Source organism: Dasypus novemcinctus, chromosome 10 (assembly GCF_030445035.2).
Source record: "Dasypus novemcinctus isolate mDasNov1 chromosome 10, mDasNov1.1.hap2, whole genome shotgun sequence".
Taxonomy (NCBI): domain Eukaryota; kingdom Metazoa; phylum Chordata; class Mammalia; order Cingulata; family Dasypodidae; genus Dasypus; species Dasypus novemcinctus.
In genome coordinates this window covers 19,794,900-19,820,831 of record NC_080682.1, presented here as the reverse complement: position 1 = coordinate 19,820,831, position 25,932 = coordinate 19,794,900, and the positions used below count along the sequence as shown (strand labels likewise).

Genomic DNA, 25,932 nt, shown 5'->3' with positions numbered 1-25,932 from the left:
CACAGGATTATCTGAAAAGTTTAATGACGGGACTATATCTAGGAGGAGCGGGTAGGGTAAAGGGATGGGGAAGCACTCCCAAACTAGCAACAAGAAGCCTTTGCCACCCTACGCCTGAAGGGACAAGGAGAAAGTGTGTCATTATTGTAATCTGGGCCTAGCTGTATACATGGAATTGGAGGTTCATTGCCTCAGCTGTGACCTTTCATAGAGGAATACAGCTGCTACCACAACCTCCCAACAAGGAGAAATTGGTTTTGGGGGATAGGGAGATAAAATGCCCCAATTTTTTTCTCCCATACTCAGATCTCTGGATTATGCCTCTTAATACCTGAACACAATCAGAAGCAAGAAAACAAGGGAACCCAACTAATGCACTCCCTATAACTCAGACACCCTTTTCTTCTGCAGGGCAGAGAATGAATCTGAATGAAATAAAGAATAACCTGCACAGTCTGCCATTTGCTCCCTCAGCAATATATTTGTCTTCATTGAAGGAAAAACTTAAAAAAGCATGTCCCCAACATAAGAGAAACACAAAGTCCCATAAAACCACTTTATCCTCGTGAGTTGATGTCAGTTCAGTCACAGTCCCACCTAGAACTCAAAATCCAATGTTGGTGCTCTTCATATTTAGTAGCAATGGGGAAAAGGTGGGGAAAAAACTAACACACAAACCATTGCTGCTGTAGTAACTGTTTCTGCATCCAGTCACAAGGCCTGTGGAGATAAGCACAGCTTTCCTGCTGCACCCATTCCTTGTTGCCCTCACCCTCTACAAGCACCTTGAATGGTTGAGCTTTTTACCAGAGTGGGGGACTCAAACCTTCATTCTCACAGGATTCAAATCCTTCCCAGTCCTGTCTTTCTTGGATTGCTGCAGACTTCTATAAACTATTATTAATATACATGAAAGTGCTAAAAGACATTTAAGGAAATCCCCTAAGTTTTAGATATAGTTCAAACTATCTCATTTTGTAGCAGCAATTCAGTTTAATAATCAGAATTAATCATCCAGGCTAGTGTAGTGACCCCCTCATTTGCCTGTTGGGTCAATGGCATAAGGGGTCCAAAATTAACAGGAGGAAGTATCAGTTTCCAACTTAATGGAAATATGTATGTATTCCTTAGAGGAAGTATTCCTCCCTTGGGCACAAGGACCTCCAAATCCACATATCCTCAAATTGCAAGAACAGAAAGTGAAAAAAAAAATCCTTTCTCTGTCTCCCTCTCTCCCTTTCTCTCTCTGTCTCACTGTCTCTCTCATTTGGGTAGGCTGGAAAGAGGAGAGATGGGGAAGAAACTGAAACTTGTAAGAAAAGACTCCAGGAGCAGGTGACAGAACAGCAGAATGCCTCCTAAATCAGAAGAGAGTAACTTCAGGTTACACGGCTCTTGTTAAGACCACCTTTGGGTGTGCCCAAACTGTAGACACACCTTTAAGACACATCTGACCTAAGGAGATAATGCACACAAAGATGGGTATGATTCACGTAGCTAAATAGTGATTCAGATAAAAATAATTTAGAAAAAGACCAAGTAAATTACTTTGTTTTATTTCAGTATTTTTTCTAAGAAAAACATAAAACTAAAATAAATGGTATTGCTTTCCATTTGCTCCTCACCAATGACTCATGGTTATCTGTGAGATGAGTGTGGTTGAGAAGGTTTTTCTGCTATAGACTGCTCTTGTTCTCCATTGTCTCTTCTATGAAATGAAGATGATAATGATAATACAATATTCATAATTATAGCTAATGTTTACTGAGTTTTACTAAGAGGGAGGCACTAGACTGGAAGAATTATGCCATTTATCCTACAATCCCCACTTTACAGATGGGGGTTCTGATTCTTAGCCCAGTTTAGCAATTTCTCCAGAGTTGCATCACCAGTAAATGGTAAAACCAAGATTCAAAACTTGGCATTCTGATTTCAAAAGCTGCACCCTTTACTACCATTATAAAGTACCTCCTGAATAAATAAGATAATGCATATAATAGCAAGCACTCAATATATGAAAGCAATAATTATTACTTTGTCTAAATACTGCTTTTGTGCATTCCACACATTCTTATCCCATGCTAGTCTGCACTTGGATACTTCTTTCTTATGTCAGAATTTATTTCAGCCTTTGCAAACTTTTTTTTCCCACTTTGCTGATATGAAATCTCAAAATTCATTTAAAGAATAAGACTTTTCAATTCAGGAAACTTAACATCTTTCCATTTTGCTCCACAAAATTCAAGCCTCTGGATGGAGGTCTCTTATCCTCTATGCACTCATGTGTTCATCAAATTCTGAAAGGAAGTTCATGATGGGAAAAAAAAGGTTAAAAACCATGGTTCTGGTTATTATGACTCAAACATGGCTTTTCTATCTCGAGTTTGGCACCTTTCTCTCAATTCTGAGCTTTCTGAGTTCATTGCCAAATGCCACCTAGAGATTTTTTTTTCTGTCAAAGCCTGCAGAACACTAATGTGGAGCACCTTACTACAATAGCACAACATGGGAACACAGGTTCAAGGCATGACAGAAACTTCCAGCAATTGATCCCTTTATTACACAGAATAGAGTCCAGAAGGGGCACATCTCCTTGTCACTTACTGTGGTGGTTTGAGAACATACGTACCCCAGAAAATCATGTTCTTAAAGCTGGTCCGTTCCTGTGGATATGAACCTATTGTGAGCGGGACCTTTTGATTAGGTTCCTTCAGTTAAGGCATGGCCCAGGGTGGGTCTTAATCCTCTTACTAGAGTGCTTTATAAATGGGATGAATGTGGAGAAAAAGACAGGGAGAGAAAGACACAGAAGCTGAGAGGGAAAACTATGGAAGCCAGAAACAGAAAGCAATGAAACCTGGAAGAGAAGGGAAAGACCAGCAGAAGCTGCCATGTACCCTGCCATGTGACAGAGGAACCCAGGATCACCAGCAACTGGTCTTCAGAGAGAAAGTACCACCTGATGATGCTTTGATTTGGACATTTTCATGGCCTCAGGACTGTAAGCTTATAAGCTAATAAATCCCATAGTAAAAGTTAACTCATTTTTGGTATATTGCATTTTGACAGCCTAGTTTGGTACAGAGTCCAAAAGGGTAGAGGAATAAGTCCCATCACCACCAGTCTCCTGGGGAGGCTGAAAATTGCTCCAGGTATGTGCCTTAGATGGCATCTTTGTGTGCTGGAGAAGAGGGACTAATCTATTCTGTTTGAGTGTGGGTCTTTACTACCTAGGGGTGGGGGATGGCTACTGAGAATTCCTGTTCTGATAAGCATTTTTGGCTGCTTGTTTCTGGGTTTAAAGTCTGGCATTAGACTTAACATTTCCCCCAGATTGTGGAAGGGCATACAATAGAAAAGGAAGCACAGGTAGCAGAAGGCCAAAGGATAGCCACTTAGTATATGTTTGTGACTTCCCCAGAGAAGGATGTAGGGGTAGGTAAGGTCTTAGAGGTGGCCACTTAAGAAATGTCTACCTCTCTAGCAACTACTACTATTCTGTGAGTCCCAAATATGATTCTCTATTGTCAAAAAATTAAAAACATTTTGAAATAATACTTAAAACATCCCCATCCTGGAGAGTCAACAACTTATTAGCCTATTAAAGGCTCTGAGAAGTACTGCAGTAAAGAGAGCTGTTTAACTTCTCTGCTCATAGAAATTTTAAAAAGGTGTAGCCCTTTTAACTCTCCACAGAATTTGTTGGGAAAGAAATCCAAACAAACTTCAATTTGGACAGAAGCACATAATCCATAAAACTGCCTCCAAAGTGTCCCCTGGGAGCAATGTGTCTCAGAGTTCTACTCTTTTGAACATTTCTTGCCAACTTTCAGGAGTCTCTCTTTTATAATTTGTCCATTTGCATGATTCTCTTTTACTTATGGATATATTTTTATCTTATTTGCCTTTAGAAGGACAGAAAAATGCCTGAAATGTAATCATTATTAATAATTACTTGTTTTATAAATGAATGATTCTGAACTTTTTTGTTTGTTTCATTGATGGTGTTGACTGGAGAAATCAATCATCCCAGTTTGCCTGGAGAACTGAGGGGTTTCCTGCAATGTGGGGTTTTACATGCCAAAATCAGAAAGTCCTGGACAAATCAGGACAAGTTGTTCACCCTGGGTGCTGGTGCCTTTTGTTTGGTCAGTTTTTGGTTTTAGTTATCCTGTTTTATGCATTTTTTCTGTGTGTCTGGAACTGAGCTTAACATGTATCATGGATTAACTTATTAAAGTCTCATGATGACACCAGGAAATAGATATTATTTTATCTTCATTTCACAGAAGAGGAAATGAGGACTCACAGAATTTCCTGCACTGCCCAACAATACACAGCTTTACCCCAACTCTCTGACTCCAGTGGCTATACCCTTAAATATGTCACTCTGCTGACTTCCAAAATGAATTCTGCAGGTACAGCAAAGAGCATAAGATCATGAAATTCATCTTTGAAAATAAGAGCTCAGTAATTCATGTGGAAAATAACATGGACAAGGATAATCCACTCCCTGTAGGGTGAGATAGAGACAGGGAAAGAAAGAAACCTGGAAAGTCATCCTCTTGACATTAATCCAAGAGGCCAGTGGATTTGAATATGAATTTTTAATGTGTTATATGCAGGCCAAGCAAGCAGAAAGCTATTTTCAGCTCTGAGTTATAAAATATAATCACATGGGCAAGTGGCCTCTGTTTTTTTTTCTGTTTTATATTTGATGAGGAGTTTTCTGATCTAAGCGAGAATACCATTCCACTGACTATATCTGGAAAAGCAGCTGAAGTCCTGTGGATTCTGACCATGATGAGCAGGAGTGCTACCTGGTGTTCTGGAGGAGGGTCTGGGATCTAACCTCATCACTACCATTCTCTACTTATGTGACTTGAGATCCACTTAAGGGTTTTGCGCCTCAGTTTCCTCATCTGAAAAATAATAGAAGTTGGGGAGGTCAGAGTATAGGGGATGACTTGTAGAGCCAGCAAACAGAATGGGTTATAATCCTGACTCCAGCACTCAGCAACTGCATTTGGTCCTCAGTTTTACCAACTGCAAAATGGGACATTTATTTGCTATCTCACATTTTGGTTGTGAATCTTAAAATGAGTGTACATTAAAATGTAGAACATGTGGCATTCATTCACTTGGTAAGAATCATTGAGCACCTGCTATGTGTCAGGGATTAAGGTAGGTGTTGGAGACATAAAGATTTGGATGGTAAGAGTGCCCATCCTCAAAGAGTTTATGGTCTAGTAGAAAACAGTGACACTTCTCCAAATGTTTGACCTTACAAAAGTTGCTCCACATCTCTGAGCCTTGATTTTATCAACTATAAAGCTAGGGTAACAGCATTTAACTCCCAGGGCAGTTGTAAGAAACAAAAAAGGTGACAGTGCTAGTGGCAGTTCCAAGCACAAAGGAGACCCTCAGGAAATATTTGGTGGCAGGGATGGTCTCTAATGCTCTATATATCTCTAAGAAATGCAAATATCATGCTCACTAACCACATGACCACTGTACTCCAGGATTTTATTTGTTAGCCACACAAATCAAAATCCTGAAGAAGGTATAACAAGTTTATTTGGTCATCAGAAGTATTGTGGGTTTGACAGTGAATGGTTTCTGGGAAGCAGACTTTGACACTAAGATGAGCATGCAAGCAGTTCACAGGGGAGTGTTCTCAGGAAAAGCAACGAGGAAGAGATGGTAGCAGGACTGGACAGGCTGGAGAAGTTGGAGCCGAGGCAGCACTTAGGAGTTGTCTCAAGGGAACAAGAGAAGGGGCCAGGGCCAGTTTTGAATGCATTTTACCTGGGGGAGGAGCCATAACCTTGGGCAAGGTGGCTCCGTTCAGCTGAAGGTAATTCACAAGGAGAGCTCAAATGCAATCTCTTAGCAGTCAACCCTCCTGGAAGCTGGGGGATGAGCTCCTCCTGAGGGCACCCACTGTAGGAGACATTGTTAGTAACACAGGAGATGCTCAGAATTGAAGAAGAGAAATGTGAAGAGTGAACAAGCAGGGCTCTAAAGAAAAGTAGGCTGGCTAGCTCACAGGGAGGTGAAGAAGGTCAATCACCACACCAGGTAGCCAAGAGTGCCTACAACTGCAAGCAGGAGAATTGCATCCATCATCCATGTGGAATCTAAGCTCCCTCTTGATATAGAGGGGGAGTGGACATAACCATCCCAGGCACCAAAGGATGGAGGAATAGAGTATGGATTAAAGTGGACTTTTACTGATATTCTACTATGGAACTATTTTCATTAGTAATGGAAGAAATTGTAGCATTGATGTGAAGAAAGTGGCCACGATAGCTGCCGAGGGTAGGGAGAGGGAAGAAGAGATATGATGTGGAGGCATTTTCAGGACTTGGAGTTGTCCTGGAATGTACTGCAGGGACAGATGCTGGATGTTGTATGTCCTGCCATGGCCCACTGGGTGGACTGGGGGACAGTGTAAACTACAATGTAAACCACTATCCATGTGGTACAGCAGTGCTCCAAAATGTATTCACCAAATAAAATGAATATGCCACGAAGATGAAAGAGGTTGTTGATATGGGAGGAGTGGTGTGAGGGGTGGGGGGTATATGGGGACCTCATATTTTTTTAATGTAATATTTTAAAAAAAGGAGAAAAAATAAAAGAAAGAGAGAGAGAGAGAGAGGAAGGAAGAAAAGCGGTTGCTTTAATTAACTTGTAATGCAACACATTGGCTCCTGGACACAACTTTCTCTCCAGCTCTAGCCAGGCCCACGTTTCACCCAAATGGACTATTATCTAAGGAGAGAACCAGTAATTTGTTTGTAGGGACAGAAGATGGCTCTCTTCAGAAACCTCAAGAGAGAAGCAAACTAAGTAGGAACCCAGAAGCACAAAATGGGTTGTAGCTACAGGGCTGCGGGGTCTGCAGCAGTGGAATTTATCATGAAGTCTGGCACTGCTGCTTCCTGGACACCAGAGTCTGGACCTGAGACTTTCAGAGGCCATTTCCACTCCCCTGACCTCAATTTCCTGGACTATAACTTGCAGCAGTGGAACAAAAATAGCCCTCCAGACTCAGCCTTATGTACCAATCATTCCAAATCTTTATTACCATTGCTAGCAAGAAAAAATTATTAAAAATGGATAGTTTGGGGGAAGCTGCTGTGGCTTAAGCAATTAAGCTCCCGTTTGCCATACAGAAAACCCAGGTTTGATCCCTGGGACCTCCTGGTAAAAAAGAAAAATAAAGCCATCACAGTGCAGTGAAGTGCGGCACCAAAAAGACAATGATGCAACCAGATAGGGGGGAAAAAAAGGACAGCTTGGGGTTCAGGTTTTGTGGCAGTGCTTTTTCTGCATTTTTCATTTTCCTACCAATTTGCTGGTTGAAATGATATGGACATGTCTTGTATTATTGAGAGTTTCTCTTCTCTTTAACATGTTATATTTCTACTCTATTTCTCAAATTTCTTGAGGGTGGAGATTTGTCTCTTGCTTACTATACTGTCCCAGGCAGAGTATCTCTCGCAAGTTAGAGATATCAGTTGTTTTATCACAGAATTCAACTCTGACTAACTTAAGGAAAAAGAGGGAGAGTAGTTAAAAGATATCAAGGAGCTCTCAGAATTAGAGAAGTTTGGCAAAATCAGGAACTAGGGGGATTTTAGAGAATTAATGAACAATAGAAGCAGAAGCAAAGCAACCATCACTTAGCTGAATGGTTTGACCAGAATCACACCATGGGGGAAAATGAGCTCTACATCCTCATACTGCCCTTGCTTCATTTGCTTTAAATTCAAATTTGACAAAGTGATAATTTTTGATTGGAAAAACTTTGAAATCATGCAGCCCCTCTTTGTACCTGGAACAGGAAAGGAAAGTTTTCCTTGACTTGATTTCCATAAACCCGTCAGGCACAGGGAATTCTCCTCCCACCAACACAATGCGGATGAATAATTCTCCAAGGAAATCAGAATTCTGGACAGATGAAAATTGCCAATGTCTGATACAACAGGTACCTAAATAACTCTTTAAGTGGATATGTGCTGACATGTAAAATGCTGGACAATTTGCCTGATGTAAACAAATGATTTACCTTAACATATGGGCATGAGCAAAACTATACTGAATGCTCTCCTGCAGTAGCTGGGATTCTGTCTTTAACCTTGACATTTGCATGTCATCTATACTTCTCTTGGTAGAATTTGATTTTATAGTTCAAACCTTAAAGAAATGTTATCCACAAGTGGGCACCAATATACTACTCAAAGCTTATTTTTTCACTACTTTCCTTCATAAGCATTACACTTTGGCCAAACAGAACATTCTTTGCTGAACACATCAATATTCACTTCTTTCTGGTTTTATTTCATGTATCTTTCTTGCCCAGAACAAATGCTATCTTCTTCAATTCCCCTCTCTGGGATCTATACTTCCCCTATGCTATTATAGCATTTTAAATGTATCTTTCCTTATGGTCCTTATCATTTTCTACACAGAATCAGAGCTACTTATGTGTAGGCCTTAACTTCTCTTTTGTCTGTACTATAAACTTGAATTTATGAGCTCTGTTGGATATATCCTTCCCAAAATAGTTGTATTGCAAAATATAACATATATATAGAAAAGTATGTAAGAGAAGTTTATGTAAAATTTTTGAATATAGGAGCTATGTTTGATTTACTTCTTAAAAATATTTTTACTATGATGGGACTATAAATTGGCACAACTACTTTGGGAAACAGCATCACAGTACTTGGTAAACTTGAATATATATAAACTATGGCTTAGCAATTCAGTTCCAGGTATGTATACCTTAAAGAACTGAATGCATATGTGCACTGAGATACATGCACCAAAATATTTACAACAGCATTTTCCATCATTAACCCAAACTGGAGATAAGCCAAATAAATGTGAATAATTGGGTGGGTAATTAAATTTTGAAAATAATTAATTGGATGGATAACTAAATTTTGAATTTTTCTATTGAGTTGTCTATCTTTCATTGATTTGTAGGAGGCTTTTTAATATAAATGAATACACATAAACTTTTTGTTGATTAAATATGCTACAAATACACCCCGCCCCCCAACATGCACATATCTTGTGAAATAATCACAGACCAACACTTGATGAATCTTATATTATGAACAGGGTTCTTGGACTTACATCAAGATAGCTGAGTGGTGGGGGGATCATACAGAAATTTCTCTATAAAAAATGTGATTTCTATAGGGAACAATTGTTCTCAGAGACCCAAGCCATACAGTTTGATGGGAACAAGTCCTAATTGCCTACAGAAGTAATGGACTGCAGAGTTGGTGGTTCACCTAGCTCTAATCTGAGTAGTCTATTTTTCTTACAGGTTTCTGCTAACATGCCATATTCAGTCTCATCTCCATACCTGGTTCAGGAATATCCCTCTTGGTTTGGAACTCCCCATTTGGCTCTGTTTATATCATTACTGACACCAATAATATTGCAAGCAATCAGGTAGCAATTTTGAAAATGCTTTCCTACCTATTAACTCATTTGATTCTCCCAACACCCTTGAAAATAGCTGGTGCTATTATGTCCACTTTGATGATAATGAAATTGGCGTAGAGACAAATGGTTTGAACCAGTGATATAGCTGGTAAGTGGTAGAGTTTGGGCTAGAAGTTAAGTCTCCTACCTTGGAATTCAGAGTCTGGCTCAAGTCCTACCTATTCCATGGTATCCACCCTGTCCACAGATTTCTTTCTCATCCCTGAAGAATTCTAATAATTATGCTCTATACTAGTAACTAGACAATGGCCACAAATGCCTTGAATTATCAACCATCTGGAAGTGTGTGCCTTGTTCCTCTGCACTATTTGGGAGCTCATGAAAGGAACAACCATGTGGCCTACTATAGTCCTTACACTGCACCTTTTTGCATGTTGTGTCCAGTAAACAGTGGCTAGGTGCTTAGCTCTCTCTATGGACTGCAGCATCCAAAGGCAGCCAGCTCCAAATAAATGTACACTGATCCATCCATGCTCCTTGGAGTATAGGCAAAATTCCTACAAACAAAGTTATTAGGGAAATGGATGTGGCTCAAGTGATAAGGGTTCCACCTACCATATGGGAGGACCCAGGTTTGATCCCTGGGACCTCCTGGTGAAAAAGAAGAGAGAAAGCATGCCTGTGCAGTGAGCCAAGTGCCCACATGAATGTCCATGTGGTGAGCCAGTGCTTGTGCGGCAAGCCAGTGTTCATGCAAGTGAGTCACACAGCAAGATGATGATGCAACAAAAGAGAGACAAAGGGGAAAGTCACAATGAAGTGCAGCAGAAACCAGGAACTGAGGTGGCACAATTGACAAAATCTCTCTTCACATCAGAGGTCCCCAGGATCTAATCCCTCTGTATCCTAGAGGAGAAAGATGAGAAGACAAAAAAAAAGAGAAATAGATACAGAAGATCACACAGTGAATGGACATAGACAGGAAAACACAGCAGAGAGGGGGCAGGAGCAGGTTTGGGGAAAAAAAATCTTAAAAAAAGAAAAACAAACCCAAAATTATTGAATGCTGATTCATAAATTCACAATGCATGACTTCAGTCACTATATATGTAGGAGTCTTTGCTTTGTTGAACTAGGAACCACATCTTACAATCTTATGTTTGTTTGTATTTTCCAAGTATCTTCCACTTGGTGGGTGCACATCATGAAAGACTGTAAGTTATTCATATGTCAAATAAGTTCTTCATTGCAATTTACTAAAACATGAGGCTGATTTTATTTTCTCCAAGCATTGGGCAGGAAAATCAAAGATTCAGGTCCAAATCTAGGCTCCTCTTTTAAAAAGTAGGCAGGTAAATTAACCTGCCCAGGCTTCTATTTCCTCATCTGCAAGATTGAAGCACAGTAACTTCTCTCATGGTGCACAAATGAAGACAAAAATGTAAAAATGTCCTTTGGCATCTTGAGAACTTTATATAATGAATAAGATCCAAGATTTGGTTCTCTGGGAGTTTGAGCAAGTTAAACTGTGGGAATCAGAGCTTTTAACTGTAAAATGAGAGGGTGGGTTTAGATTATTTTTTAAGGGCTCTTCAAGGATTAAAGATTCCATGACTGCAATTCTAACTTCAGTTGTCAAGGACTCCTAATATTTTAATTTTCCTTTCCATAAACATAAAGCTAAACAAAATAATCTAATGCACAAAGGGGTGCATCCTAGTTAGAATAACTCAATCATGAATCCTTTGTCCAAAGAATAATCTAACTTGATATGAATAATTGCCCTAATTTATGTGTTCTCACATTCTAATTTGGACATTCCAGGTAGAAAGTCTTCCCATGCCTTTATTGCGCTGACATAAACTGCAGGCCTTACTCACAGTGTCTTTCATCTTTCAGAGCATTCCTGCATGGAGAGGGTGGGTGTTGATAATAACCAAATGAACATTAAATCTCTTTGATAAATTTCCCATGTGGAGGTGAAAAGCTCCCAGCAGTAATGTGTGCTCTGTAAATTGATATCTTGCTGGTGACAAGTTGTCTCCTTCTGAGTAGATTCTGTAAATGAATAGCTGTGTAATGTCAGCCTGTAGTGGGTCTGCTATACAGCCAGGAGCTTGGAGGACAAAGAAGCTAAACAATGGATGAAAATAAAGGTTTAGTCTTGGATGGGGTGGAGAGTGTGACGGAGCCAAAAGTGGCAAGTACAAGAATAGTGAAATGAAAGACTAGTTCAGGACTCCCAACTGTTTTCCATATGTATTCATTTTGATGGGCACCATCACATCCTTTATTTCACAGTTTATCCTCTACTTTAGGTTCAGAGAGATTATATGACTTTCCTGAGGTCATACAACTGATAAAAAAGAGTAAGGGCTGATTCAGCTCTTGATTACTAGAACTAACTAGTGCTCTGTTATACCCATTTGCAATCACATGTAGTAAGAGAGTTGACTTCATCAGAAAATAGAAATATATAGACATTAGAACTTTCACTCTTTGCAGATTCACACTTGTCTCCCTAAACTGGGGTATAAAGGCAGAAAGAGACACACCCAGAAACACATCTTACTATGTACTCTGGAAGTTATGATATACAAATATTAGACTTAATTTTTTATGGGGAACTTTGGCATAGTGATGAGGAAAATTCGTGCTTGGGCTGAGAATAGAAAGGGGTTGAGAAAAAAAGGAAAACAAAAAGGGAGAGGAGAAGGAAAAAAGAGGAAGTAGAGAGGAGAAGCAGAAAGAGGAGAAAAACAAGAAGTCAATTCATTATGCCAAATAGAAAAAAGGCTGAGCTAAGACTGGAATGCGCTCAATGTTTCCCAAACTCATCTCTGAATCTTAGTGCCCTGGAGTGCTATACTTCTTTAAGTCACTGAGAAGGACTCCTAGGTAGTGGATCTGGACCTTTGAAGGCTGTTGTTTTGTGTGTGTTGCTGGATGAACCTATCTGCTAAAGAGGGGGGAAGGCAGGAGGATAGATAAGGCAGGTTGCCAGGTCTTGGGTCTGGAAGAGCACCTGATCTCTTGAGGTAATGACAGCACATGTGTTAGAGAACGTGTTTCCTACGTTAAGCGTCATTCAGAAACTCCCGCTTTGCTCCTCTCTCCACAAGACTCATATCAACTCTTCTCAGAGACTGTCCTATACGTAACAGAGTTTCATAATCTCAAAACTAATTTGACCTTTTAAGCCACCTGATTTAGCCTACCAAGATTTCCAGTTTTCACATTTAATGTAAAAACTGATTTTTTTGAGACCTTGAAATCGTGAACTATTTGGTGACTTTTATTAATATAGCTATAAACACCATCAAGAAGTTGATACATGTGAAACAAACTTAATCACCACTCTCTTCCCACATGACACACACATCTGTTCACACCATCTAGCACATGAAACAAAGCCTAAAGGTGGACTTGCTTTGTGGATCATCATGCCATTCTTATCTTAAGAAGCAAATTTCCAGTCAGGCTTTTTATTCTTGTAGCATCTAATTACAGAATATCTGAATGCAATAAGGACTCAGAGTGAACTGAATTATTGAAAAAGAAAAAGCAAAGAGGACACAGAAAGCCATTTTGTATATTTATAATAGATTTACCAAACTTAAGGGTATTGAGAAATGCAAGCATTTAATTCAGAAGACAAATATCCCCTTTCATAACCCTTCGAAAAATTGTTTTCTGTTTTTCCTCCAAACCTTCTGAACTTTTGGTAATTGTGTTAAAGGCCAAAGGCATAGAATGGGGTGCAGGATCTCTAAAGAAGACATGTTTATTCAGGTTAAAGTTTAAGCAATTGACTTTCTGAAATTTCTACATACTTCTGTATACAAGGTGGTTTATTCTTTTCTAACAAAGTTGCCTGAGCAGTTGAGCAGAAGGAGGTCGAGAGTACAGAGGTGCATGACCAGTGAGTGAGGATGGGAGTGAGGCAGGGTGGGAAGGTTGGAAGGAATGAATGCCAGGATACCAGATTCTTGGTCCAGTTCTCTGTCCTTTAAATTATAGCCTTATCTGAGACATTATTAAAAATATTGAGGGAAGCGGACTTGGCCCAGTGGTTAGGGCGTCCATCTACCACATGGGAGGTCCATGGTTCAAACCTCCGGCTTCCTTGACCCATGTGGAGCTGGCCCACATGCAGTGCTAATGCATGCAAGGAGTGCCACACCACGAAGGGGTGTCCCCGCTTAGGGGAGCCCCATGTGTAAGGAGTGCCCCCCATAAGGAGAGCTACCCAGCACGAAAGAAAGTTCAGCCTGCCCAGGAATGGTGCCACACATGGAGAGTTGACACAAGATGATGCAACAAAAAGAAACACAGATTACCATGCCGCTGACAACAACAGAGACGGACAAAGAAGAACATGTAGCAAGTAGGCACAGAGAACAGATAACTGGGCAGGGGGGAAGGGGAGAAAATTGTTTTGATTTAATTAATTAATAAAAAAATAAAAATATTGAAACATCCTTTGTCAGCATTAGAAACTTTTAACTTGCAAGCCCATGAACCAAAGAAATGGAAAACGTAATATCTGTATAATCCAATTGAAAAATATTTTACAATGAATAATGTAATAATGAACAAATTTAATAGTGAATGGAAGTTTCTTACAATTGCAACTGGGAAGAAGGGAACACAGTATATTCAGTTATATACTTCAATCTTCTGTTTTAAACTGCATCATGAAACTAACGATGTACCATGTCCTTGATCACTATGTATCAAATTATCTTCCTGAGTGAGACATTTCTTTATATGACTTCTTCTTCTAGTAGGAGTAAGCACTGTTCTTGGGGAAGGTAGAGCTAAAATCTGCCAAGCCTCAAAGGTAACAATGGTATTTAGGGCTGAGAAAAGATCTATCCTTTAGTTACGTGCCCACTCCATACTTAAAGATGGGGGATGATATTTGTTGAATCTTTTCCAGACAGCACTTTTCACTTCTTTGTTCCTAAGGCTGTAGATCAAAGGATTTAGCATGGGAATCACCACAGTGTAAAACACAGATGTTATTTTGTCTGTATCCAGGGACTGGCTAGAACTGGGCTGTAGGTACATGAAGATGATTGTGCCATAGAAGATGGACACGGCAGTGAGATGGGAAGCACAAGTGGAGAAGGCTTTCTGCTGTCCTTTGGCAGAATGCATCCTTTGAATGGCGATGAATATGAAGAGGTAAGATATAAGGATGACCAGGAGGGTGGAAAGGACATTGAAGCCCACGACAAAGAAGACAACCAACCTGCTGATGCGTGTGTTGGAGCATGAGAGAGCCAGGAGTGGAGGTATGTCACAGAAAAAATGATGAATCTCATTAGAACCACAGAAGGATAGTCTGAAGGTGCCTGCTGTGTGGATAGAGGCATTGAGAAAGCCACAGACGTAGGAGCCAATGGTCAGGAGGGCACACACACCTGTTGTCATGGTGGTGGTGTAATGAAGAGGCCTACATACTGCTGCATGGCGGTCATAGGCCATGGAGGCCAGGAGGTAGCACTCGACAGTGGCAAAACCCACAAAGAAGAAGAACTGAGCAGCACATCCATTGTAGGAGATGACCTTGTTCCCTGACTGCAATGCAGCCACCATCTTGGGAGCTACAGCTGATGAGTAACCCAGATCTACAAAGGAGAGGTGACTGAGGAAGAAGTACATTGGGGTATGGAGGTGGGAGTCTGAGCGGATGATCAGCATCATGCCCCCATTCCCAGCCAGAGTTATGAGGTAGATGAACAAAATTGCCAGGAATAGGGGAACCTGAAGATTTGGGTCATCTGTTAATCCCAAAAGGATGAACTCTGTCACTTTTGTGCTGTTTTCCATTGAAGGCAACTTGAATTTGCCTGAAGTGATTAAAAAGAGGAGTGAATGAAAGTCAGGTGAACGCTCGAGGGGATAATGGGATGACATAAAAATAGAAAGTTAATATATGTTGAGAATGCACTTTTGTAAATCACATGCTAGAACCTTCTGTTACATTGTATCATTTAATCCTGTGAGGTAGATTTAATTTTTTTAATTAAAAAAAATCAGAATGGGAAAAATATTAATAAGAAGTATAAATCCCTCATTCTGTCCCTTCCCCATTCTACTGCCGAGAATTTTGCTTCAGTAGAGATTTCCTGACATTTTATGTGCACTATAATTAAGTAGCATTGAGAGAAATCATAATAATAAGTTACTATATGCCAGGCACTGCTCCAATGGCTTTACTTGTAGTAAACTCATTTAATCCTCGCACCAACTATATTGAGCTGATTCTATTATTTTGCTCATTTTACATAAGGAAAAACTATACATACATTATAAAAATATTTTATATGATTTAAAACACGAAAATAATGGCTTTTCATCTTTTACTTTAAGTTAGTTCCAATTAGCAGTGTATTTTACACCTGGTCTCCTTCTCATGGCTACTATCTTCTCCTAAAATCTAGTAGCTCTTACATGGGAACTGGAAAGCTATTATTATTTTAAAATAGTAACAGTTCAATGATTATTTCCCAAAGTCACATAACTGGTGAGTGTCGGAGGTAAAATTTAACCCTGGTCTGTCTGATGCTAATTCCAAAGATCTTAACTACAACTCTTAGTATCTTTATCAGTTTATCCTTCAACAGTGGTTCACCTGAAAGGGGCAGGACATATGTATATTAACCTCCTATCAGAAGCATTTGCTGTTGATCTTGGTTATAATTAAGTCTTCCTTTCTCTGTACTCTCAAAGCACTGGAGTGTTGATTACCACACAATTAGTTTGGCAACCACCCAGCTCCCTTACCAGCTCTAAGTCCCTTGGAACAATAAATGTCTTTATCCTCTGGCCCGCCCAGCCTACCGGGTCACCTTGCACACATAAATAAATATTTATTGTATTGAACAGAATATCAGTTGCAAACCTTAAAAAAAATTTTCTTGCCATTTAACTCCACAGCAAAACAACCTATTGTTCTCTTGTCTAACCGGATCCATACTTCCTGCAAAAATATTAGCTTAGACTTGTGGAATGAAAACTATTCAGAAACAACAGTGAATTTGGGGGCAGACAGGGCAAGAGAAAGGTTGGTATCTTAATTTTAGAGCACTTCTCTTCTGTTTGTTTTTCTCAGCCTGAGGTCTTCACAGATTTTGACTGTTCTTGGTAGTGGAATGGGTGAGACCAGGCTCAGAAAAGGGCAGCAAGAGAAAGTGTGGGGAGAAAAAGAAAAAGGAGAAACAAGGGACTAATTCAGTTCCACTTGACCTTGACTTACCCTGGAAAGCAAGTGCAGTGATCAGGTTAGTGAAGAGCCCTTTTTTGTTCACAAAAAGTAGGGAACAGCTCAGCTTCTCCTGCTTGGACAACCATTATCATGTAGCTAGCACAGTCAACTGGTAATACTCCAGTCCCTCATTTCCATTTTTTTCACCTTTTTGAACAATCAATAGAGAACATCTTTGTAGATGTCAAGGTTCTCTTTTTCCCTGGGATAAACCCTTAGAATTTCCTATTTTTCAGACTTTTATTTACTTATCAATAGACTCTCATCCAGTAATGCACTAATTATCTCACAACCAGCAGTGACATGTATTCTCTAATTTTCAGACATGGTATCCTGTAGTCTATAATGGGTAGTTTTCTGATTGTTATATATCAGAAAGCTGAGGCACATGATGGTCTTCAGAGTCACACAACTACTTAATTACAAAATCTGTACAATGCTTTTGAGTAGGGTTTTTTTTTAAATATAAAGATTTATTTATTTATTTCTACTCCCACCCCTGCCATTGTCTGCTCTCTGTCCATTTGCTGTGTGTTCTTCTGTATCCAGAAGAACATTCTCATCAGGTGGCACCAGGAATCTGTGTCTCTTTTGTTGCATCATATTGCTGCTTCAACTCTCCATGTGTGCAGCACCACTCCTGGGCAGACTGCTCTTTCATACAGGGTGGCTCTCCTTGCACAGGGGGCACCCCTGCATGGGATGGTACTCCTTGCACATGGCAGCACTGAGCATGGGCCAGCTCACCACACCTGGGTATGAACCCTGGACCTCCTATATGGTAGGCAGGAGCTTAATCAGTTGAACCACATCCACTTCCCAATGAGAAGGGTTTTTCAACCTTGGAATTATTGACATTATGGGTCATACTTCTCTTTTTTGCAGGGGACAGTTCTCTGAGAATGTTGGGCATTATCTCTAACCTCGGCCCATTAGATGCCAAAAACAAAACCCTTCCCCAGATGTGACCCTGACAAAAATGTTTCCAGATACTGCCAAATGTTCCCTGGGGAGGGAATAACATTGCCCCAGCTGACAAACACTGTTCCAGAGTTTGTAAAATTCTTTTTGCATGCATTTCTTCATTTAACTACCAATAATTCTGTTAGTTATATGGAGATATTATGTAAAATATACAGTCCTCATATTGAACCATTCCAGACTTCCATCTTCATCCATCAGCAATTAGTACTCAAGGTACTTTCTATATTTCTAGATGGGCAAATCTTTCCATTATACATTGCAGGCACAGTTTACAAATGTGAAGGGAAATATGAAGTCAGTGAGGAGAGAAAAGGCTTCTTTTACCCAACCATCCCTAAAGGTTTACAAGGTGCAAATCCAAATCCTACTGTATGTCCTTTCATCCAGGTCCTGAAAGACCAAGTTTTTCCTACAGAGTCTTGAGAAGGGAAAACTTTTTAAATACCTAAAGGTACTATTAATAGATTGTTTTTCTTAATAAAAATGAGAGTATGTTGAAAGTCAAAGCATTAAAATTTAAGGGATTATTGTTGCTATAAAGATTAAAAAGAGGAGTCCAAACCACTAAGACAGATAGTCTAAAAAGAAGTCTTATCAAAAATTGCTTCTAAAGGAGTTTGAAGAATCATCCTATCACACACCAAAGAAGACACTCAATACAAAAACAATTAGACTAAGTTCTGTGAAGAAAGAGAAAAAGTCTGTTTCGTTCACGTGTTTTGTGTATCTTTACCCATTACCTAGACCAGGGCCATGCACAGAGTAGACTCCTAAATAATTGTTGAACAAATAAATGGACTTGAAGATCAGCAGCTAAGTTGGAGTACTAGATTTAATGCTTACTAGCTTTGATACTGTAAGCAAGTCAACTTCCCTCTATCAACAGAAGACTAAATAAGAAAAAATATGGAAAATCCAGCCCCTGGGCAGGCTATGATAGGGGTCAATACAAGTTAATTTTTTTATCTTTGTTAGACTGTTGATCATTAGAAATTGGCACGGACCCAAAATTACCTGTGGAAGGCTCTTCTATCCCTCTACTTTTTATGAGATATGGCAGAGAGATTAGAAAAAGGAAATTAAGGAATTAAGAGTCATTTTTTATACTTACTTCTGAGTTCTTTTCTCCTAGACAAATCCATTATTTCTACCCACAGTGGGAAAAATGCTACTTTAAAGAAGGTCAGGAAAAACATACCTGTGTCATTGGGGATTATGAAATCTCAGTTCAGCCTCTCATACCAGACTTTTTGATGTCTTAAAAAGAAAAGGAAAGCTATTTAGTCTTGGAGAACCTCTGATTTCAAGTAGTAAAAGATTTCCTGAGGCTATGTAATAAAAGTATAAAAGCAGTTCAGCTGCTGTTCCCTTTTGCTTCAGACCCTAAGTGAATCATACTAAACTGTATGAGAGGGCTGGAATCAGGTAGGAGCTGGCATCTACGTAGATTTAGGATCCCCTGGAGAGAGGTTCCCTAAAGTCACAACCCCAATCCAAGCCTCAGCAACACAAGCAATCAAAACACCACATTCCTGAGGGAACCAAAACATTATTGTTGTATGGAGAAGACTTAATGTCTCTTTAGATTGCAAGTTCTTCGCATCACAAACTAAATTTATTGATGAGCAAGGTCCATCAAAAGTGTTTTAAAAGATGCTCAGGGGTTCAACTACTGAACCACTTCCTGCTCAGCCCAAGGAAGACCTCCCTTGATTATTGGGAATTATTGTCTTCTCTAAAACAAAGTGGAGAGGGAAGCGGATGGAGCTCAAATGATTGAGTGCTGTTTTCCTATGTAGGAGGTCCCCTATTAGATCCCCATGTACCTCCAAATAAAGGAAAGAAAGAAAAAAACCAACTCGGGTGAGCAGGTGTAGTTCAGTGATCATTGGTTGAGTTCTGGCTTCTCACAAGACCAGAACCATAAGTTCCAAGTGGCTTTCTGGACAAAAACACTTTTAAGAAATTTTTTCCAATTATTTTGGTTTACTTTTAGCATGAAGCCTACAGGAAGCAAAGGACTCTATCCAGTTCAGGCCCTACTGAATGGACACAAATATTGGGTGCTTCCTGTGTTTCAGGCCCCTTGTTATTTCAGTTAATAGTCACACAACTCTATGAGGATTTTAGAGGTATGAAAACTTCAGTATACACCTAAACTAAGCATATCTTAATTTCTAGTAATATTTTCAAAAAAAGGGAACTAGAGCTCCTTCGAAAATGGCTGATTCTAGAGGTCTGGGGCAGGAAATAAATAAGATGAGCCTGGAGCATTTTGTAGCATCATGGGGGGATATCAAAGGGACACAGGAACCAGCTAAAAGAGAGCCCAATGTCCAAAGCTGGAACAATTTGAGCAATAAAATAAATTAGGATTGGATTATAACCCATAGTATAAAATGAATATCCTTGAGTCTAAACTCATATAAATGAAGGATTGAATTTTTAAAAAATGAAGGAGAAAAGACAACTCTTCCATGCAAAATAATTTCCTATAATTTATGTAACTACTCCACCCACAAGGAGATAGAGCATAACACCCCTCCTTCAGTGTGGGCTGCTCACAGTCATGGTGACATTATTCTAAAGAGGACAATATGGAAAGCAAGAAAAGAGAGTAACTTTACAGGGAAGAAACCTGACAAACACTATCTCATCAATGATATATCACGTAGATAATATGTACCCTTGATATGATGTGATGAGAATGAACTTTACCTCTGTGAACTTCTTCCCCCAAACCCATAAACCCAGTCTAATCATGAAGAAAACATCAGGCAAATTCCAAATAAGAGACATTTTACAAAATAGCTGACAAGCACCCTTCAAAACCAAGGAAAGTCTAAGAAAGAAACTATAAGAGTCCAAAGAGGCCTAAGAAGACATGACAACTGAATGTGATGTGGTATCTTGGATGGAGTAGTGGAAGACAAAATGGGCATGAGGTGAAAAATAAGGAAATCCGAACTTAGTGTAGAAGTTAATTAATAATCATATATCAATATTGGTCCATCAATTTTGAAAAATGTACCATAGTAGTGTACAATATAGTGTGAGGTATACGGGAACTCTGTACTCTTTGCAATTTTTCTGTAAATCTAAAACTTTTCTAAAATTAAAAGCTTATTTTTAAAACTTTCATATAGAGACACTTGTCCAAGATCACACAGCTTATATGTAACAGAGCAAGAATTTGAACCAAGTCTGTCCTACCCAGAATCTATATACTTATACTTTGCCCTACTGCTCCTTTTTAGGAATCAATATGGAAGGGCAAGGATGCACTCAACATATAGAAAAAGGGTCCTGCTTCTTGCTTCTCAAAAGTGCTTGGTGGTGCTCCTAAGGGTGATGGAGACACCCAGCTCCTACCATCATGAGACATTGCTCTGGATTTCAGTGTTTTGCCAGTGGGCTCTACATTGGAATTTGTGCTTCTGAGTGTGATGGAACTGGACTCAGATGTGGCCTTTCTACACATTCCTCTTCTGTCACTTTTACGAACCTGTGGTTGGTGCTGGGGTTGGTGTAGGCTCAGGAGACTTGAATCGTTGGACCATCCATGTGCCAGCTGGGCCCTGAGCCTCAGCAGAGTTGCAACAACTACTCTTCAGTTCGTTGCACTTACCCAGGTCAGCTAACAGGGAGGTGAGGATGGTCAGCCACCACACAAGGAAACCAAGAGAATCTATAGCTGCAAGCAGGAGAATCCCATCCATCAGCCATGTGGTATCTAAGCCGCCTCTTGATTTAGATGTGGAGTGGACATCACCATCCCAGGGTCCTGAGGATGGAGGAATAAAATATGGAATAGAGTAGCCTTACTGGTATTCTACTATAGAATGATTGTGACTCTGGCAATGGAAGAAATTATATCATTGATGTGGAGACAGTGGCTACGGGAGTTGCCAAAGGCAGGGAGAGGGGAAAAAGAGGTATGATATGTAGAAATTTTTGGAACTTGGATTTGTCCTCAATGATATTGCAGGGACAGATGCAGGACATTATATATCCTGCCATAACCCACTGAATGGACTGGGAGAGAGGATAAATTATAACATAAGCTAAAATCCATGTTGTGTAGCAATGCTCCAAAATGTACTCATCAAATGCAATGAATGTACCACACTAATGAAAGAAGTTGTCGATGTGGGAGGAGTGGGGGATATGGGGAATTAAGTATATGGAAACCTCTTATAAGTTTAAATGAACATTTTATGTGATTCATGTATCTTTTTTAAAAAAGTTGTAAATAAATAAATAAATACATAATTTTTAAAAAATGCTTGGTGAATAAATATTTATGTTCCTGAATCAGCAGTATTAAAGGTGAAGCATATTTACCTATTGTTTCTTTTCTCTCATGAAAATATTTTCATGGAAAAATTCCCTGTTTAAATAAATTAAATTTTTTTATAAAGCAGGAATAAGAACTTGTAGGTTCAACACTCCAACAACTGAGACCATCTAACCTAAATAGCTGGTTCCATAAAGTAATTTAATACTCTACTTTATCAATATTCAATATTCTTAAAGATGAAACAGTTTAAAATAAAGTCCTTTAGCATGGTAAAGTAAATGGGCCTGGGTTTTGGCAAGTGACAAGCCCAGAATCTGCTGCTAACTGAATGAATAATTTAGATAAATTATCAATCTCGCAAATCTTATCAGTTCCTTATGGTACTGATGGTATATATTCTCTTTCTTTTCTCTCTCAAAGACCCTTAATTCCTGGGAAAATGCTTCCTCTTTTGATCCCTATGGTTCCTTCACTGGTCTCCTCACAATTGCAGTTCAGGTCCTCGCCGCCAAATAGTTACACCTTGCAGTTTTAGAAAAATAAAGGCTAACAAAAAGGCTTATTCTGACTTTCAGATTAGTTCAAGGATTAGTACAAGTTGCTGTCCATTCATCCTCTAGTTAATGCTGCCACCTGGAGGACATTTCACGTTTTTCCTATGATGAGCCACGTGTTCCAGAAAGGCGCTGAGGTATTAAAAATTCCCAGTGGACTTCTGCAGCACTGACCAGTAAATTCTAGAAGAAAAATGATTTGGAATTACAGGAAGAATCAAGAAATTATCAGTCTGTCTGAAAATTTAATTTCATGGACACATTGGCTGTTCACATCTTTTAGGAATTTAGAAAGACCCCTGACATACACGAGGCATCATACCCCAGAGATGAAGGGTATTAGAGCCAGCTGCCTCTGCTGAAATTTCAACTCTCTCTCCTAGTGCCTGGAAGGTTCATACATGTCGCTTTGCCCTCTCTGTTCCCCTCTTTCTCACCATGGGATTGTTGTTAATTAAATATAGATCTGGAACACTTACAGTAGTACTTAATATACAAAACTCTGAATAAACATTAGCTATTGTAAACTTCTAATGGGTCAAGGATTAAACTGAGAGCATGGAAGAGAGGTGACCTGCCTAAAGCCACGAAACTGATTAGTAGCATAATTGAAACACATGTCTTCAAGTTTCCTGAAGTTTTTTCTATCCATCAATTTCTGCAGGATTTCTTGAACCTCTCTCTGTTGACTCCTCAGCCTCACCCAGGCATTTGCACTCTCTGTGGATGACGTCTGCAACTCCTTGCCTATGACCTGGTTCATATCATGCTAACCTCTTCATTTTCCTTGCCTGAGTCTCTCCATTTCATCCATCCTATCTTCTGCCTTCTTTTCTCACAACCCTTTATTCCCAGACTGTCCCCTCCATCTTACTGTTGATACTTCCTCTGCTTACTTTTGTGAGTCCTTAAATAGCAATTGTTCTCTCTCCCTTATACCCTGGAATTCACCATCTTCAAAACTCTTATACCATTTATTTACAAGCATGCCCCCAAATTCTCTAAAATCTTTCCCCCAGCTTACTGCTGTGCTGTACCAATATCTCTTCTTCCTTCTACCACCAAAATTATCAAGAGTGAGCTACATCATCTCACATTCTCTCCTCAGTCTGCTGCACTCTAACTTCAACTATGTCTACCTCATTCTATAGAAACAGTATTCATATAGGTTGCTCCAGGCCCAGCTTCACAAAATGTGCCACCAGTCACACAGGGCCCTGCACTCAGATTGATCTCATGCTCTGTGGTCATCTTCAAATTCTTTTTTATTTTTTTTTTATTTTTTATTTTTTATACTTTTTTATTGACTTTGTAATAATATTACATTAAAAATATATATGTGAGGTCCCATTCAACCCCACCCCCCCCACCCCCCTCTCCCCCCCCAACAACACTCGTTCCCATCGTCATGACATATCCATCGGATTTGGTAAGTACATCTTTGGGCACCTCTGCACCTCATAGACAATGGTCCACATCATGGTCCATACTCGCCTCCATTCCATCCAGTGGGCCCTGTGAGGATTTACAATGTCTGGTGATTACCTCTGAGGCACCATCCAGGGCAGCTCCATGTCCCAAACACGCCTCCACCTCTCATCTCTTCCTGCCTTTCCCCACACCCATCGTCCACCATGTCCACTTTTCCCAATCCAATGCCACCTCTTCTTTGTGGACATTGGATTGGTAGTGTCCATTGCACCTCTATGTCAAGAGGAGGCTCAGATTCCACATGGATGCTGGATGCAATCCTCCCATTTTCGGTTGTAATCACTCTAGGCTCCATGGTGTGGTGATTGTCCTTCTTCAACTCCATCTTAGCTGAGTGTGGTAAGTCCAATAAATCAGATTGTAGGTGCTGGAGTCTGTTGAGGCTCAGGACCTGGTTATCACATTGTCGGTCCAGAGATTCAAATCCCCTAAATCTATCTTAAACCCTAACGTTAACTGCACCTCTAGCACATTAGCATGAAAGTCTTATGAAGGGAGATCCCAGCTGAGTCCAGATTCCTCACACATAAACACCATTTCCAAAGAGGGGCCATCTGCCCTGGTAGTGAACCCCATCGGCCATGACCATAACTCTCATGGGTCTCTTTAGCCTTCATAGGAACCAATATCTGGGGGTTGTATCTGCTTTATCTGTCTCTCTGACTCTGCTCAGTTGTGCATGAGGGCAATCCTTCTGCCAGCCTCCAGACTCTTTTTTAGAAACTCGTAGCCATATAAACTCATTTCTCCTTTCCATTTCCCCCTTACTTTAGGTCAAACAGCATTTTAAAGTCATGTTATTTTATGTAGACATGGATATTCTGCTGATCCGCATTGAATCTTCCATATAAGGTCCTTTTCCAGTTGCATCATCAGTTGGTATTTGATAGTGGTCCCTCGTTGCCAGGGAGGCTTATCCCCGGGTGTCATGTCCCACGCTGGAGGGAAGGCATTGCATTTACATGCTGAGTTTGGCTTCGAGACTGGCCACATTTGAGTAACATGAAGGCTGACAGGAGGAAATTCCCAGGCACAATGTTGCTCTATGCCTTGTTCTTATTTTAGGTTTATCAGCTCACAAACATAATCATTAGCATCAGGGGCTCACTGTTGAACCCTCACTCCCTCCCGGTCCCCTCCGCTGTACCTGGGAGACTGTCGCTGTTCCCCTGGGGACCACGACAGAGCACCACTGGCCAGAAACCCAGTACCCCCCCTGCTGTGGTTTTTAATTGTTGCCACTATGAGTATATCCAATCATTGCCATGCACCCTGGACATATGTTCTTTACAGCTCCCTGTCAGCCATATATCACTTGTCATTGGTATCCCATACCAGTATCTCTCCATTGCCATTGTTGAAACACTCTGTGATCCAGAACTCCCCGAAATTTGAGGCCCAATATAATGTCGTGGTCCCTTACTAGGGAATGGCATATAGCGATGGGTTTAAAGGATAGATAAAGAACTTGGATAAAGTTAGATAAAGAACTTAAAGAATGTTGACTTGAAAAAATTCCACATCCTATCCTTTCCCCCCCCCCCCCAATTATTCAGCATTTCTTCATAGGAGTCCTAGACCACAGCAATGCATATATATAATATACAGCATTCCCATACATCCACCATATAACCTTTTTCCTTCCACATCGATACTCTTACACCCTATTCATATCATATTTACTTAAGGTGATGTACAGAGTCTGAGATATTCGATTTCTAACAAGGTAATATCTGTGCTTACATTATGGTGCATACTTTAGGATACACAGTTCTTTACATTTTTAGTTATCCTATGTTTTACATTATGGTTTACATTATCAGTCTGTCATCTCCTATATGTTATGGTGTAATATT

The 25,932-nt window shown here is 39.9% G+C and overlaps 1 protein-coding gene across 1 annotated transcript; it reads right to left on the bottom strand.

Moving 5' to 3' along the window:
* Positions 1 to 14,352: 14,352 nt before the first annotated feature.
* On the bottom strand, positions 14,353 to 15,309 carry LOC101413690 (olfactory receptor 5B21). The gene has a single exon (XM_004466837.4). The coding sequence runs from the start codon at positions 15,307 to 15,309 to the stop codon at positions 14,353 to 14,355; it is 957 nt and encodes a 318-aa protein (XP_004466894.3).
* Between the last annotated feature and the right edge of the window lie 10,623 nt (positions 15,310 to 25,932).

Bases quoted from the DNA above. Each gene is read 5' to 3' on its own strand.
- LOC101413690 (XM_004466837.4), bottom strand. From the start codon at position 15,309: ATGGAAAACAGCACAAAAGTGACAGAGTTCATCCTTTTGGGATTAACA.